At 35.8% G+C, this 18,066-nt stretch overlaps 1 protein-coding gene across 1 annotated transcript; it reads left to right on the plus strand.

Annotated features, from left to right (window-relative positions):
* The first annotated feature begins 9,594 nt into the window (after window positions 1-9,594).
* On the plus strand, window positions 9,595-15,240 carry LOC114533057 (tax1-binding protein 1 homolog B-like). Its single transcript, XM_028554643.1, has 4 exons — window positions 9,595-11,757; window positions 13,359-13,585; window positions 14,235-14,422; window positions 15,052-15,240. The coding sequence occupies exons 1-4, from the start codon at window positions 9,610-9,612 to the stop codon at window positions 15,210-15,212; spliced, it is 2,724 nt and encodes a 907-aa protein (XP_028410444.1). The 5' UTR covers window positions 9,595-9,609; the 3' UTR covers window positions 15,213-15,240.
* Window positions 15,241-18,066: the final 2,826 nt, after the last annotated feature.

Genomic DNA, 18,066 nt, shown 5'->3' on the forward strand with positions numbered 1-18,066 from the left:
GATAAAAAATATTATACACTCAGGGTGTATCAAAAAAAGTAATCCAACTTTGGCGCGCTATTGTACGTGAACTACTCATTCTATTAACGAACTTTTTTCACATTCGGAAAGGTTAAGCTTTTAACTATGTTGTTCGATGACATGTTTTTGATACCAAATGGTGAAAAAATGAGCAAATAAGAGACTGATAAAAAGTGTTAGTCAAAATCGCATATTTTCACCACTGAGAGTTGGGACTAAAATCATTGAAAATTAACTTCCTTTGGGACTTAATTGAAGAATTTTGCTTCTGAATAAACTACCCGCATATGCATATTAAGTAGAAATAAATCACATCTTTTCTTTCTCACGTAGATGATGAAGTCAACAACCATGCGTATCATAAAGACCCCTTAAGTGACAACAAAACAAAAGTTGCAGAGGCTTATTAAGCCTTAAATTTTTTTTCAAATTTACACGATCCATAACATTTCACGGTCTATTGGTCTTAATAATCAATTCCAAGAATTTAGTTCTTTATTTACAAGTTCAAATCATGGACATGGTGATGTGGCGTCGCATAAAATTACTCTTGCAGGACATTTGCATGCAGGGATTTGGACTTGGAGAACAGGGAGATGGCAATTGTTTTTTTAACACCGTGTGGCATTTCAACTCAGCAATCTATTTTCATCAATATGAATTGAGGAAAATATTATAAGCCATCTGCGTACGGCAGATAGAAAATATATCCAAGTCTTTTATATTTAGTTACTTTGCAGTATTTTGAGGAACTTTTTTAGTTTCAAGCGAAGTTTGATATTTGTGTATTCATATATTATTAAATATTCGTGATAAAGTTGCCAACCTTAATCCTCAGGCGGTATTAATCAAATTTTTGCAATGATCTGTACGCATTTTAAAGATACCGTTCAAATTACAGCGTGATAATTTAACACATGCAAATACAGTTATAATAAAATCAATCAAAATGAAGTCCTATTCTTGTGTATTTTAGCAATGTTTATATACAACAGTGGTTCCAGCGAATACATGCGAGAAAATTGAGATCCTGATTTTTGTGACATCACATGCATAAAGATAAATGAATTTTTCTCATGTTTTCTTTGGTATTTTTTTTAAAACTTCACTCACTCACCTTCCTGTAATCTTGATATGCGTAAAATATACAAGTTTTAAAAAAATCGTACGAGCCGAAGTTAATTTTTATGATGATTTGACGACTTACTCCAAGACTGTCTATATTTTTTGGAGCGACGAGCTTAATTGAGGAATTGAGGAATGGGGAAGGAAAGGGTTTCTCGTTTTTCACGTTTCTTATTTTTACGGAAATCGCTGAGATTGTATATTCTAATTCGAATGTGAGTATGATTTTTTAGGATTTTTGTCCGCATGTTCGCTTGTCCGCATGCCCGCGTTTTCCACCTAACCTCCAGCATCGGCCCATTTGGCAAAAATTGAGTAAAATATCAAAAACATTTCGCATTTTTCTCGCTTCCATAACTTATTCTAATTATTAAAATATAGTCAGTGTATGGTAAAATTATCGTAGATTTAATTTCTTTTGTTATTTTAGCTTAGTTTTAGGGATAAATTGAAGTATTTTCGGATTGTTTGCATGTGTCCATGTGAATAACAACATATGTGTGAATTTCATCAAAGTGTACATTTTCAAATCAAATAAAACCATTCGCCATTGGGCTGCCTATGTTCATATCAACGATGTCGATGAACTTTACTCAGTCGTTCATGTATTTTCATTTGTTAAGCTTTAAATCATGTATTTTCGTTGCCACTTTTTCAAAAATCAAACCAGCTTTGAGCTTTCTTCTTTTGAAATTTCTTTCTTCTTCGCTTTATTTGATTTTAGCGATGATTTTAGTTTGCACTTCGCACTTGTTAAAAACTTGAAATTTTGTTGACTCAAAATGAGACAAAAACAACCGAACTTGATTACGTGTTTAATATCTTTGTAATATTTCGTCCAATTGCAACGAGGATTGATGGCGAGTGCATACCCGCTTATCCAGTCAAATTAAAGAAACGTAACGATAGTATACGTCAGCAAGTTGTTCCTAAATTTCAATTTTTATAAGATTTATAATTATTGCGACTTGCGAGAATTTTTCTACAGCTGTCCATTTCAACTCATCTAAGGCCCTGTTCATATGAGCCGGGCTGGCCCGCTTTGCCGGGCTGACTCGCTAGAGGCGAGATCCCGCTTCCTAAGTTGTTTCTATATGTTTTTGAAATTTGATTCACATGGAAAGCGGGCCAGCCCGCTTTGGCGAGATCTCGCTTGAGCGAGGCGAGATCTCGGCAAAACGGGCTCATATGAACGCACTAGGCGGGCTAGCCCGGTAAACCGGGCTGAAAATCGTCGATCGCTTTCCCTACAAATATACCTTCATAGCATCATTTCGCCATTTTATATGTATTTGCAAACCAAAAGAACACGATACATTTCAAAAATTAACGAAATATATCTGGCCCAAACCGCTGTAATCGATGCAAGCAACATTTTTCGATTTGTGTAGCATCAACAAATTATGTAACGCTACCGGGCTAGCCCGCCTCATGTGAAGAAAATAAACTAGCCCGGCAAAGCGGGCCAGCCCGGCTCATATGAACACGGCCTAATTTTATTGATTAGAAAAAGCTGTATGGCTAAATAAAGCAAAATAATCTTTTTGATTTAAAATACAAAAATCTCCATTGACAATAATCCAATATTCATGTGTAGAACAATAAAATAATCGAGGAAACTGCATTTCACGGCCGAAGGCGAAGCGAACAATAAACAAACCTGTTATAAACTGTGGACCTCGTTGTGAATAAATCAAATAAACTTGTTATCAAGTTGCTATAGCAAACGGCAAATATCAAGTACCAACAAGCGGCCTGATTTTAACGACTTGCTGCAAGCTGTTATCTTGTCAGGACTAACCTTGTTAGCCACAACCATGCTGCAAATTGTTTGAACAACTTGCAGCAAGCCTGTAGATAACAACTTGCCGCGAGTCTGATTTTCTCAACTTGCATCAACATTGATGTGCTTACAGACTTGCTGCAAGTTGTTCCATCAGACTTGTTAAAACGTGATATCGACAGACTTGATTCAAGTTGATAAAACAAGTTGCATCAAGTCTGCAAGTGACAGCTTGCAGCAAGCCTGGTTTTTTCAACTTGCATCAGCATTGATGCGTTCATCAGACTTGATGCAAGTTGTTCCATCAGGCTTGCTGCAAGTTGACATTTTCAGACTTGATGCAACTTGTTTCATCAACCTGCATCAATTGCAAGTCTGCAAATGTGAACTTGCAGCAAGCCTGATTTTACCGGCTTGCTGCAAGTTGATGACGTCAACAAACTTGCTGCAACTTGTTGACAAATTGCAGCAGGCCGGTAAAACCCGCAACTTGCAGCAAATCTGTGGCGTTTCTGGCTGTGTACCCAGCAATATACGATATTGCTGCCTCTTTGTACTCAGACAGTTCAATTGCGTTAGACACATCACAGTAGTCATGATCGACGGCAGCTGGCTCTCTTAACTCCAGGTCGTATCGCCTTGCAATCGCTACGTCGGTAAACTGCTGTAGAGTAATCATTCGCCTGATGATCGTTTCAGAAGAAACGTGAATAGTGAAGCGAACAGTATATTCAAAATTTTGTAATATTTCATTGATTTTATTTTATATATATATATATATATATATATATATATATATATATATATATATAATTATATATCATTGTATATTATATTATTCATATATATATATATAATTATTATTATATAATATATATATATATATATATATATATATATATATATACACTGTTAATTCAAAAGAGTCATTTTGACTCCTTCAAAGGAGTCGTTTTCTTGACCCCAGGACGACTCCTTGAAGAGAGTCATTTTGACTCATTTTAGGTTGACACCTGTAAAGAGTCATTTTAACGCTTTAACTAGAGTCATTTTGACTACCCATGGAGTCGTTTCAAAATGACTCTTGCAACAGTTAAAATGCAAATTAACTCCTCAAAAGTGTGGTTTTAAAAGAGTCATTTTGATTTTTGACTCTCCTTTGGCATCAATTTTACTCTTATTTGGAATCATTTCGACTCCTTTTTGTCATCGATTTTACTCTTATTTCGGGTCATTACGACTATTCTGTGGCATCAATATTACTCTTATATGTAGTCATTCGACTCTTCTTTAGCATCGATTTTACTCTTATTTGGGGTCATTACGGCTATTCTGTGGCATCAATATTACTCTTAGTTGGAGTCATTCGACTCTTCTTTAGCATCGATTTTACTCTCATTTGGAGTCATTTTGACTCCTTTTTGACATCGATTTTTCTCTTATTTGGAGTCATTTCAACTCTTCCTTGGCATCAATGTACTCTTATTTGGGGTCATTTGAACTCTTCTTTAGCATCGTTTTTGCTCTTATTTGGAGTCATTTCCACTCCTTTTTGACATCGATTTTACTCTTATTTGAGGTCATTACGACTATTCTGTGGTATCAATTTCACTATAGTACTGTACACCAATATTAGTTTCATGAAGCTTGCATATAATACAAAAGCAGAGTTAGAGTAAACGATGTTTAATAATGTATATGCAGTGAGTATTACAGCATACCATACATGCATCCCGCAAATATGTTTCTTTGAAGAGAAATTATATATAATAAATATCTATATATAAGCATGCAGGCTTTAAAATATCGGCCAACAGGCCATCTGTCAAATGTCCGGTGTCTTTAAAAAATGGGTTGGATATACATTTTTGAAATTAAAATATGGTAAATGGCCACATGTTAGCAGCAATTAATAAAGTAATGGTTTAAAATCGAAGTTTCAAACGATTAAAACAGTACAAAACTTCAGAGACAAAGAAAAAGCCTCCAATGTTGTTTTATCATAGGCGACCCAAAATTGGCGGCCGAAAAATTTTTCGGCAATTTGTCAATGTAATGTATAATGTATAATTACATAAGGTAGGAAGCTCTTTTTTACGTTACGAAACTTACCACTTAGACTATGACAAAATACATCAATTATGTTGACCGAAACTAATAAAAAATATAGTAAACTAATCTCTGATAATTTTCCTCGCTTCTTACGTGCGAATTACGATTTAAAACTACTTTTAACATGACAAAATACGGCAATATTTATATAGTTTTTGATCAAAAATATTTCGTACGATGCGGGATGACAGTGGTCTCTGTATTCGTCATGGTTTTGAAACCAGTTGATCTGAAATGGCGAGAAAGGACTAGGACTAGTTGTCATATAAAAATCCATTTCTCGGTTGAAACAACTTAATATCTCGTGAAATATACTTTATTTTGGTGTCAAATTTATATCAGAGCTATAGTTCTAGTAACTAAACATAATCACAAAATTTCGAATGATTCCATCAAGAATAACAAAAGATATAATCGATAAAACACTCCAGAATGGATTTCTATTTTCACAAACTTTCTGGGCGCTGATTGGCTGAAATATGAGCGCGAGATCACCTGGAATATTTTACATGATCCTATTGGTTGAAAAAGAAACAAACTGTAAAGTATTTGAACGAACTTTTTTCAACCAATAGGATCATGTAAAACATTTCAAAACAATGACGAATACAGAGACCACTGTCATCCCGCATCGTACGAAATATTTTTCATCAAAAACTATAAAAATATTGCCGTATTTTGTCATGTTAAAAGTAGTTTTAAATCGTAATTCGCATGTAAGAAGCGAGGAAAATTATCAGAGATTAGTTTACTATATTTTTTTATTAGTTTCGGTCAATTTAATTGATGTATTTTGTCATAGTCTAAGTGGTAAGTTTCGTAACGTAGAAAAGAGCTTCCTACCTTGTTTTATTCTGTAATTACAGTCGACGGCTAAACGTTTTATACTTCATAGACATAGTGTGTATTTTTTATATCAAAATTCAAACTACACTTTCAAAAACACTTTTTGAAGTTATAGCAAAGGTGTAATAGCCTTTCACAGGTTTATCCGTTTGCATAAAAAGCTGAAAATTAAACAAATAAACGGCATACAAAGCTGAAAATTATACAAATACAGCTCATCCTTACTGCGAAGCAAATACGAAAGAAAGAAAGTAAACACGCACCCTTTGAAAACACTTATAAGCTTGCAGATTATGAATTATTTCTCTTACACGGCTTTCGGTCTTGATTGTATCCCTGTTCATCTTTGCTATCTGTTGTGCTTCACATATCTTGTTTCTTCCCGTTTTACTTTGCACAAAGCACCTAGGTAGCCCAATGCGCTGCATTACGTACGTCACTTGGGTCACGTATATAGTATATAATAACATAAGGTTGGCAAGAATATTTTATTTTCAATATACATCGTTTAAATATGATCAAAATATTAACATCTATTCTATAAAATACGCCAAAAAAATAACAGCCCCTAAGTGTAGGGTAGTTTTACTAAATTTGTACGTCGTTTTTTTGCAATGAAACGCGATTAAAAAATGAAAATATGCCAAAAGTTTGTTGAAATTTGCCGTGTCCCGATGCGGGATGCCTGTTGCCGTGCAAAAACATCGATTTGAAAACTCGTATACGCGATCCTATTGGTCATGCAGCTTTGACCGTTTTGTGATGACCAATAGGATCGCGTATACGAGTTTTCAAATCGATGTTTTTGCACGGCAACAGGCATCCCGCATCGGGACACGGCAAATTTCAACAAACTTTTGGCATATTTTCATTTTTTAATCGCGTTTCATTGCAAAAAAACGACGTACAAATTTAGTAAAACTACCCTACACTTAGGGGCTGTTATTTTTTTGGCGTATTTTATAGAATAGATGTTAATATTTTGATCATATTTAAACGATGTATATTGGAAATAAAATATTCTTGCCAACCTTATGTTATTATATACTATATACGTAACGTGACCCAAGTGACGTACGTAATGCAGCGCATTGGGCTACCTATGCACAAAGTTTATGAAACGCTTTTACAAAAAGGTTTACGAAATGACAGTTAAATTGCTGACGTTCTCATTGAAATTCAAACTTTCTGTCTTAGCCAATCAGAACGTTTGTTGATTATTTGTCATTTTTGATATCAGCATATACTTATCAGCATGAGTCGGAACTATTAAAATGGATTTATGTATAATATATTTTTATGTGTGCATATCCTGTTCCAGCTGACATTTTCAAGAAATATAAAACCAATATACATGCAGTGTAATATATATTTTTTATATGTCATATCAGGAAAAACGTTGACTGAAAACGAAGATTATCTTTTCTTATTTAATATGGCATTTTTGACTAATTTTTGTACTTTTCAAAAATACGTATTAAAAGTAAAACGCTGATATCTCGGGAAATATTGTATCAAAATACGCATGGTATATACCAAATTTTAAGTTAGATATTCACGAATCTAAAAAAAGTTATTTCAGTGTAACAGACGTTTTAGTTTTGAAGTTAAACAGGTTAATTACTCAATCAAACAGGTTAATTAACCTTTTTTGCGCCACCCGGTATATCATACAGTATCATACTGTATCATATTGCATCATATAGTATCGTACTATATCATATACCATATCATACTTGATCATACTGTATCATACTATGTACTATAATTTCAGGAATAAATCTACCATATTCTTGTGACGTATCATCCCTCCATTCTTGTACGAGTAAAAGCCTAAGCAATTGCGATAACGTACTGCTGTACGACCATATCACGTGTTAAGAGTTGGCGAACATCCTTTAGTAACTCAATTGTTGAAAGGAATGTTCAATTCTAGACCACCATTGCCACGTTATTCGGTAACGTGGGATTATCAAATGGTTATCGACTATATAAAATGTCTTGGGAGTAATGAGGCATTAACCGCATTACCTCTCAAAACCTTGTCTTTAAAGTTGGGAACACTGCTAGCCATAACTTCACTAGAACGTGTTTCAGAAGTCGTAGCTCATGACCTTCGATTTAGACGCGTCACTCCAGAAGGAGTCGTGTTTGAGCTACCGGACTTGGTCAAAAAGTCTCGCTTCCTTCATGGGTTTAAGAAATCGTTCCATGCGAGTTTTCCAGAAAATGTTAATATCTTTGTGTAGTAAATTGTCTTCAAGAACATGAAAAACGCACGAAAGAATTTCGAACACAAATAGGTCGATCAGATCCAAATCGATTGTTGCTATCTTATATTCGTCCTCATAAACCTATTACTTCGGATACTCTTCGTATCGTTGGATAGTAGAATTTTTAAAACAATTAAGGAGGAGTAGATACCAGTATTTTTAAAGCCCATTCAACCTGAAGTGCTACGTCTTCAGCTGCAGTTCAGCAGCCGTCAGAAACAACTGTTGCTTAAAGGATATTTTAGCCTTAGCTGATTGGTCTACGGACTCCACGTTTAAACGTTTTTATTATAGACCAGTTTACAATCAACCAGTTATGCGTAATGTTTTAAGTACAACCCCAACAGTTCATGAGAAGCTTTGAACTTACATTGTTATATCGAGACGACTGTTCTGAAATATAATTTCAGATTATGCGAGGGCCGCTTGCGGCCTGAAGTGTAATATGAATTATATGAAGATAAAGGAGACGAGATATAACAATGTCCCTCCCCCCGCCCAGTTTTCAGAGATTCGGGCTCATGAACTATTGGTTTGGAGTTTATAATTGTTTGCTGTTTTTCTGTTTTTTTCAGGTGTCTAAATAAAATGGCGAAGGAGCTGGGCGCGCGAAGGAGTTTGGGGGTTTGCTGTTAATATTATGTTAATTAGTTAAAGTTTTACTTTGTATCGCTATTTTGAGTGAAATAAAGTGGTATTACATTGTTATATCTCGTCTCCTTTATCTTCATATTATTCATATTACACTTCAGGCCGCGAGCGGCCCTCGCATAATCTGAAATTCCTGGAGGACCGGTTCTCTGGAAAAAAACATTGGGAGCCGGTCCTGCAGGAATTATTATTATATAGCTCAGTGGCCTTCACCGCCTTCGCTGGTCGGCGTTAGATCATATCGAACTAACGTACCTAACGTCATAAAATTTTCAATAACCCTAACCCTAACCGTAATTAAGGTGAAGTCAGAGATACTATTACATAAGTATATGATCACTCCTATACTGGGTATGAGGGTAACAGACATTTACACTTTCGTGTACATTTATAAATGTATAAATGTATCATCTCTCATCGCCATTTTTATTTTTTCATTTTTATGAACCAGCTCTAGAAAGACTTCATGTAAGACTTCTGTTATTATACTTCCGTTATTGCAAAATTTATGACGTCATGTCTAACGCCGACCCTTCGTCGGATCCCGACACCTCCTCCCCATACTCCTCCCCAAGCACCCCCGCGCGCTCGCACATCTTACAAAGATCTCTATATTACGCTGAATTACGCTGAATGCAACCTTTATGTTTTCCAATAAAGCGCCTGGGTACGAGGCTGTGGTGTCGTCATTGCGGAATATGGTTCATGTCGTAATTGAAATAGCCAAAAATTGTTGTCGAAGTACTCTCTTCTTTTGCTGAGTAATATACTATAACTAAAAACCCACCAAAATCGTAAATGGAAGGCGCTGTAAACGACAGTTCGGTTACAAGTGAATCGATAGAAGAATCAAAATTTGCTGGTGTTGTTTTCCACAATATTCAAGAAATATATCTACCCGGAAAAGATATACGTTGTTGTTATTCCATCAAACCGTCTGTCTTGGCGACAGCAAACGACTGGATAGGGCTCTACAAAGTCGGCTGGCAGTCTCCAAAGGAATATTTATGCTACGAATACTCCCCAGTCATCGAAAAGAGTGCCGAACGTACTTCGTCTATTTCGTCCAGTGCATCTTTGTCGACACAAAATTCAGTAGTGTTTCTCGGCAGCAAGCTGCCCTCAGAAGAATGTGAATTCTATCAGTTTTGTTATGTTACAAGCAGCGGGGAGATTCGCGGGGCCAGCTATCCGTTTCAGATCAGTTTTTCTAAGCCAGGCGAACTAGAGTGCAGCGAGGAAGAAGACGAAAGCGGCGAAACATTATTGATTGTTAAAAATCGCACAACTTTGCTCGAAGATTCGCTTGCAAAAGCTTACGACGAAAATTCTAGATTGAAAGCTTCGAAAGAAAAATTCGAAGATGATTGTCTCAAGTTTCAGGATATGATTCTGCAGTTGGAGGCAAGAAAAAGCGATCTGGTTTCTCAAAATGAAAAACAGAAAAAGTTGCTGGAAAAAGTGAACTCTGAGAAAACTTTTTTTGAGGAATCGTTTAAGGAGACAGTCGAGCAGCTGAAGAGTTCTCAGAGTGCTTTGAAGTTGGCAAACGAAAAAACGGAAGAAGTTCAAAAGCAGCTGGATCATGAACGACTATGCCATGTCCAAACAACTTCAGAGCAGCAGAAGTTTGAAGAAGAAAGATCACAGCTCCTACATGTAATTTCCCAAAGAGATGGCACAATCCAAAACTTTTTGGACAGTATTGAGGAAAATAGTTGCAAGGCTGCAACTTTGGAATGTGAAATTCAGAAAATAAAAAGTGAGAAAGAAGCTGTGCTGGAAGATTACGATAAGCTTGTTGTTGAAAACATCAAGACCAATGATTCTCTGGTCAAATCAAATCAAGCACATGCAGCCTTGGAAAAATCTGTGGCTGAACAATGTGAACAAGTTTATCAATTACAAGCTGAGAATTTGGTGATGAAAGATGAATTGGCTGCCACTCAGAAAGAGCTGGAGGATATGTCCCAATCATTTGGCAATAAACAATCATCCATTGCTCAAGAACTTTGTAAGTATGAAACCCAAATTGAATTGGTTACATCACAGTTAGAAGGCTCCCAGAAAGAGTTGTCTGCCACCAAGGAGAAACTTGATGATGCCCTTTCAGTCCTAGAAAAGGAGCGAAAAGTTAATCAAGAACAAGTCCAAGAATATGAGGGGTCCATTTTGAAGATACAAAATCAGCTGGACCAAGAGAGAGCTTTCAACAACTCATTGTGTTCTGCATCTGATCGCCAAGTTGGTGAACTTCAAGAACAATTGAATGTTCAATTGCAATTGAATTCTTCAGCTTTGAAGCAGACTGAAAAGCAAACTCAAGAAATTAAACATCTAGAAGAGAAAATAACTGTAAAAGAGAATGAAATTGAAAGAATGAAACTTGAAATGGAGAACTATGCACAGGAATTGGAATCTATTAAAAAGCTGGAAAACGGAAGTTCGCAGTTAAATGCAGATGCCAGCAAGGCTGAAGGAAATATCGCTTTGGAGGGATCATACTTTGCTTTAAAAACAGCCCATGAGCAACTGAGAAAGCAGTACATACAGGCCAAGAAAGATATGGAAAATGTCTGGCGTCAAAAAGCTGATTTGAAGCGACAGCTTGCTACTATTCAATCTGAAATGCCTGAATCTGACCTGCGATTCCAAATGGCTAACCTAAAAAAGCAAATTGAAGACCTTCGTATACGACTGAATATGGGAGCTGAAGCATACAAGACAAAGTTTAAAGAGTGTCAGAAGTATGAAAAGCAACTCAAGAAAGTTCAAAAAGTCCCCAGTTGTCAGAAAACAACACAAAGTCCATCATCGATGGCAGAGTTTGAGATTCAAAATCTTAAACAGACACTTGAGAACGAAAAGACAACTGCAGCCACCCTGAAGAAATCTTTGGAAAACTATAAGGAGGAAACACACAATGCAAGAGAAGAATTGTCAACGGTAAACAGCTTTAATTTATCACTATAATTTTAAGCTTTATAGTAATATGCCACTATATTCAGCTAAGTCCTATACACACATTTTGCAGGTGTTTCATTAATTTCTAAAATGTAGCATTTTCTTGAGGATGGCATTCCTCACCACATTACTATACATCAGTCCATGCAATGCTCTAATGAGATGGGAAAAAAGTGTGTTTTTAACAGGCTTGGTAGAACTACGAGTTTTACAGCACTGGTCCCAGGAAAAAAATGAAAAAAAAACCCAGCAGAAAATCCTGCACCAAATTTCAATGTGACTGCATTAAATTTCTTCAAATTTTGATAGCTCATAGCCCCTCCCCCCATATTGATGCCTAACAAGCTCATTGTCTTGTCTAATATCCAATATTCATATCCAATATTGATATCCGATATTGAATTACTGAAGTATGATATTGATAAATCATTCAAACGATTTAATCACTCTCACTTGCGAATGAGATCTCACTGACAACATTGATTTTGACATCGTTATGAACACTTGGGCTAAAGTGAAACTGCGAAAATTTCCAATTAAGTTAAATAAGTGAACTACAGTGTGTCCGAAAAAGAAGTGACCCTATAGAAATTATCCTACTGTTTTAATTTGTACGCCTGAGCGCTACGCTAAATCAACAGATGCATACTGTAGACATCAGCTTCTTGAATTTTGAATAACTCCTATTACAAGTCCACTTCATGGCTCAACTGACAAAACAGAGTCTTTGTAGTATAACACAGTATAATTTCATTAAATATTCTTGTGCGTAATCACGTGCGTTAAGAGCACTGTTAAAAACAATGAGATAATTTCTATAGTTTCACTTTTTTGGGACACACTGTGTATCAAAGAATAAAGAATTATTACTGCGCGTATGTAGCTACATTCGCATTGGTTTATTTATGCATGGACACCACGTATTATGTAGGCATGTAGTTATAGTGCTTGCTTACCAGACAAAAGCAGAACATCAATCATTTTAGCAGGGCAAATCTGCGAGAAACCCCCCAACTAAATGAGTCTAGGTTCTCCCGTGCACGCTAGCCATCCCAGATATTAGGGTGATTTAGCATGAGGACGTGAACGTCAAAGACGACGTGAAAATGGCGAGTAAATGGCGTGGCATGTCCATATTTGGGCGCATCACGCCATTTATTCGCCATTTTCACGTCGTCTTTGACGCTCACGTCCTCGTGCTAAATCACCCTATTATTAAAGTACTTCGGGCCTGTTTACATGGAGCGAGTTATCCCGGCTAGGCGAGGTAAAAAGCGCATCAGATCAAAGGCTTAACCTTACTAGTCTTTCATTATATGCAGTTTTCACCTCGCCTAGCAGGGATAACTCACTCCATGTAAACAGGCCCTTGGTTTGCTAAATGTTTTTGCTAAACTTGTGCTCATCTTACTTTAGGACACATTATCAAAGAGTTCACTGTAGCTACTTCTTTTAACAACCACATATTCTAAAATTTTATAGCATATATATGCACACTATTAACTACAGTCATATTAACTACAGGCAACATATTAAGGTACTGTACCTGCTACTTTATATTGTTTCATATACATATTATGTAGATTAAAAAAGAAAAAGAATTCTTGCAACGACAAGTCGCCACTCTCGAAAAAGAAGTTTGCATCGGCAATGAAGAAACACAAAAGCGTCTGGTTGAAGATAAAGAGCTCCAATCCCACATTGAATGTCTCCACAATCAGTTGGAGGCAAAGTGCAATGCCCTAATTGATATTGAAGAGAAGTACAAGGCATTAACTGAGAACAACGAAGGTGTGATTGCACCATTAAGGTATGTAATTGAAAATGATATTTGATTAATTTCTTTGGTTTTTTACGTTGTTTGTGGGGAGGCTGGCACCTCTACCATATTAATGCTCTTGTTTTGTAAATATAAACATGGAGGGTGTCTTAAGAAAGCAGCCACACTTATTATTAAAAATACACTTAGAAGTACTATTGTACTATTGGGCCTTATAACAATACGAATGCATGTTAAGTGCTTGCCTTTTTTATACACCATGTACAATGTTTGTAATGTATTCCTCTTTTGCGACAGATCCCAAGAGACAAAAAAGTGTAATTAAATGAATATTAATCAGTCAAACAATAATATAATAATATTCTTGTATGTTCGCATGGTGACAGTCAATAAGTAATTTCGCTTATAAATGTATATTCAGGTAATTGCACTGATGAAGGCCCGGGTTAACGGACCGAAAGCTTTGCAGTATTTAACGTGGTATACCTACAAGCTAAATTACGTAATAATATAATAGTTTCAAACAAAACCTGGTGTAATAGCTACGTTAAAAAATGACGCACACCCATTGATAATGTAGAACATTATTTATTCGCAAACTTTGACCGGACAATTTTATCCCATTTTAAAAACCCCATGCATAAAAGTTTTACACGATTTCATGTCTCTTTACTTTAAGTGACGAGAATGAAAAACTTCAGCGTGCCCTTGAAGATGCATCCAATCAAAATGATTCGATAGTGATGGAGATGCAAGCTGAGAGAATTAAATGGAAACAGCAGATGGAGAAGCAGAATGCACTTATAGAAGAACTGAAAAGAAAAATTGGTGTTGATTGTGTTGCTTCGCAAGACGACGCAAACAAAGGTGAGTTTTCATTTTTCTTCGTTAGTTTTTGACGTTTTTGGTTTAACTAGAAGAGAAGATCTGAACGTTACTTTTTTGGCACCATTTCCGTTAGAACATCAGGGAAGCGAAAACGAAGGCTAAGCCAATCGAGGCAAATTCCTGTAACCCGAGATTAAACGAAGCGGTGAAATAACTTTGAGGCCTGGGTTATACATGCAGGGCGACTCTGATTGGCCATTTCTGTCCTTAACTACAGCTAACAGTTAACTGGTCTTTTATATAACTTGCTCCAACTTCGTTCCCAGGGTCCTTTTAATACCTAAAATTAATCTTCTCGTGGATTTCATCATAGAGATTATTAAGCTAGCGGCAATATAACGTGTGAAAATTTACGGTGTCCTAGGGAACAACTTTGCCTTCGGCTCTGAAATGCGCAATAATGAAATTAACCACGGGGTTAATTTATATGGACGTATAACGATTAGGTTCGAATATGCGTCAAATATTTAAATCACATTATACTGGAATTAATTAATAAAAAAAGTAAAGCTATCTCAATATATGTTAACTTTGCCACAACGTCAAGTGTAAAAAATGAAAAGAAAAGTAAACCTATATATTTGTTTTGTGGTTTGTTTTTAATATAGACAATGTATTTGAGTCGACCATAGTGGAGAAGACTAGCCGAGGACCCCCTTCGACCTCGATTCAACCTGAGCATCAGTGTCCTATCTGTGAAATTTTTTATCCACCCCACTGCGCGCAGAAGGACTTTGAAGAACACGTTCGTTCACATTTTGATGATTAGTGATAGGTACGTAAGAATGGAATAAAAAAATTTGTACTGCATTTATAATTAATTAGCCTAAAATCGACACATTGTAAGTGTGTGTACTATAGACGCGGAAATCAGCATTCAAAGAATTCCTTTGGTTTGAATAAACCGTCAGACCAATAGTCTGAAATGCAGACAATTTTAGGCAGTCAAAAAAAATTATCTATGCTAAGCCCCCAACATTTACTTCGAGGGAGCTATAATCTCCCCTGTCCTGAGTCTCAGGTGGACATCTGAAGCGAAAAATAGCCGAATCAATAAATTTAGGATTTCGTCTAAGATATAGTACACGTACTTCATAAGTTATATATCGTAGAAAGAGAGGGAAATTTGTAATACAAAGTATGATAATTTAGATCGAAAATGGGCTAAAACATTTGGCGTAAAAACAGGCATTAATAGTACTGCAAGAGCAAGTTGTTAGAGCTGAAATGGTTAAGTAATTCTATACCCATATATATCCGATTAATATAGAGTTTTGTATACTTGGCTCGTGCAACTTATGTCAATACCCCCATTGGAGTGCGCATAGATTATATATCCACTATGTTTAAAGACATTATTTTACTACTAAAACCATGTGGAATGCTTTTGAAATAGTAACTTTTTAATAAGTTCTTTACACGTTTGTTCGTGTAAGCACCACGTGAGTTAAGTTTTGCAAAACTTAATTAATTGTTAAAAAATTAAATTATTGCAAAGCTAAATTCATCTGGCGTTTCCACTAAAAAATCCATAATTCCAGCAAATCATATAATGGTCTGTCTAGTTCCCACGTTTTTGTCTCCACGTTCACCTGACTGAAATAACATATAATTATAAGAGCTAAATATATAATTACAGTACTCCACTAAGGTGGCTCCCTACAGTTTTAATTAGGTTGCACACCGTTGTGCTTATTTTATCATGTTGCCAGGTTTGATCACGAAACTCGGCTAGGTAACTGCTACATCAATGCATATTACGAACAATTAACAATTTCGTTAATGGACCTTTTGCATATAATAAACCAATTTTTTATTCGGGCAACAAAAAGGAAATTTCCTAAAAGTTTGGCTGCGAAATGTTGCAAAGTATGGAAAAAAATAGCCAGGCGAAGTTGGCAATTTGTATACTTTTTTACTACGGCCGAAGTGTGTAACTAAACTAGTTACACGCTCCCGACCGTAGTATAATGTAGTATATATTTTCCATACTTTACAACATTTCGCTGCCAAACTTGGCAAATATACTAATTTCGGTATGCTCTTTTTAGCTGTGGTGATTTATTTCCTTCTTGCTATGTAGATCATAAGCTGGTCTATTATGCAAAAGGTCCATTATCTCTGTTTTTATGACAACAGGGCAATTTTAAAATAAATAAATTTTCTCCGGTAAAAGTTTCCTAATTCTTTGCACACAGGAATATTACCTATATTTAGTTTAAATGATGGCAAACCGTTGTGCTGAAAAAATAATCGTACGAGCACTTTTTGAGGTAATTTTTTTATCTTTCGCTCGTACGGTTTTATTAACTTCTACACATTTCTATATTATTCATTTCAATATTAGAGGGAAGTCAGAGAGGTTTTAAAAATATTTACCGGAAGAAACACAATCGAGAATCATACGATTATTTTTATGTTCGTTTACGTTGGACGCGTGTATATCACCACGTTTTTTCGCAAAAATATATTTGTTGGAACACGGGTTGGAATTGATGCTCCAAAATATTACTAATATAAACAATACCATAATTTCATTTGTTAATGATTTTGAAAAATAAAACTGTAGGGAGCCACCTTAAGAAAAGAATATTGTCACTATAGACTGCACGAGCTGAATAATTTTTGGTCAGTTTTTCATGTAATCAAATACATATAAATTTATGCCTGGTGATTATTTGATTTAGTCATGTTTTTATGATCCTTACTTTCTCTGTATGGTATTCTACTGCATCGTATACTTTAAAAAATAGCTTTGGGCTGGTTCAGGAATATTTCAAAGTTGATTAAGATTGTGCATAAAAACTGCAACCCTGAGATTTGTACATTAGACCTTGTCGAGGATTTTAAAAATTGGATTGACTGCAACAGGGCTATAGAATTTAAAAACTGTTTGTAACTCCGCTGTCATCGTATAAACGTGTTGAATAGCGTGATGTTGATTTGAAACGATATTGTTAACCGATTTATCTGTATCGCGATAACGAGCTGGGAGAAAATATTGGGCCATACTACAGTCAATTTATCGGCAAGGCTAAAATGAGTACCCGTACCAATTTCATCCATGCTTGGCTTTTCTATTGGTAGCCTGAACTAATAAACTAAATAAAATCAATAAAACTGGGCACGGGTACCTGATTTAACAAGACAGGACAGCGGGTCCTGATAATACCATCGGACTTGCCACAGCAACTTGGTTACTTGGAGTGAGTAGTGCGAACACATTTTGTTGTTGGCTTGTAAACAAACTGGTAACAACTTGTTTGCAGACTCAATTACAACTTGTGCGTTTTTACGATTGAGGCTAAACCAATGGGTGCCTGTCCTCAATATGGGGATACTCATACTGGTGTGATCCGGGGCGCTTGCGTTGTCTAAACCGTATCATACGTGCGTATCGCCACTGATGGTCAGGCGGATGTTCTTTGGTGTCCTTTTGAGGTATTTCTATAAGACAATGAATCGAATAAATCTTTATGCCGAATCAAAGTCCAAAGAAGAATGTTAATAGCGAGATTGACGATGCATTATAGGCTTCAGAATTATTCATTCACATTCGCAAAATCATTCAGTGATAAATTTTGCATTGCCTCTTTATTTACTTAATTATCTTGTACTTTCAT

The sequence above is a fragment of the Dendronephthya gigantea genome, unplaced genomic scaffold (genome assembly GCF_004324835.1).
Source record: "Dendronephthya gigantea isolate DGI-Jeju-01 unplaced genomic scaffold, DenGig_1.0 000085F, whole genome shotgun sequence".
Taxonomy (NCBI): Eukaryota; Metazoa; Cnidaria; class Anthozoa; order Malacalcyonacea; family Nephtheidae; genus Dendronephthya; species Dendronephthya gigantea.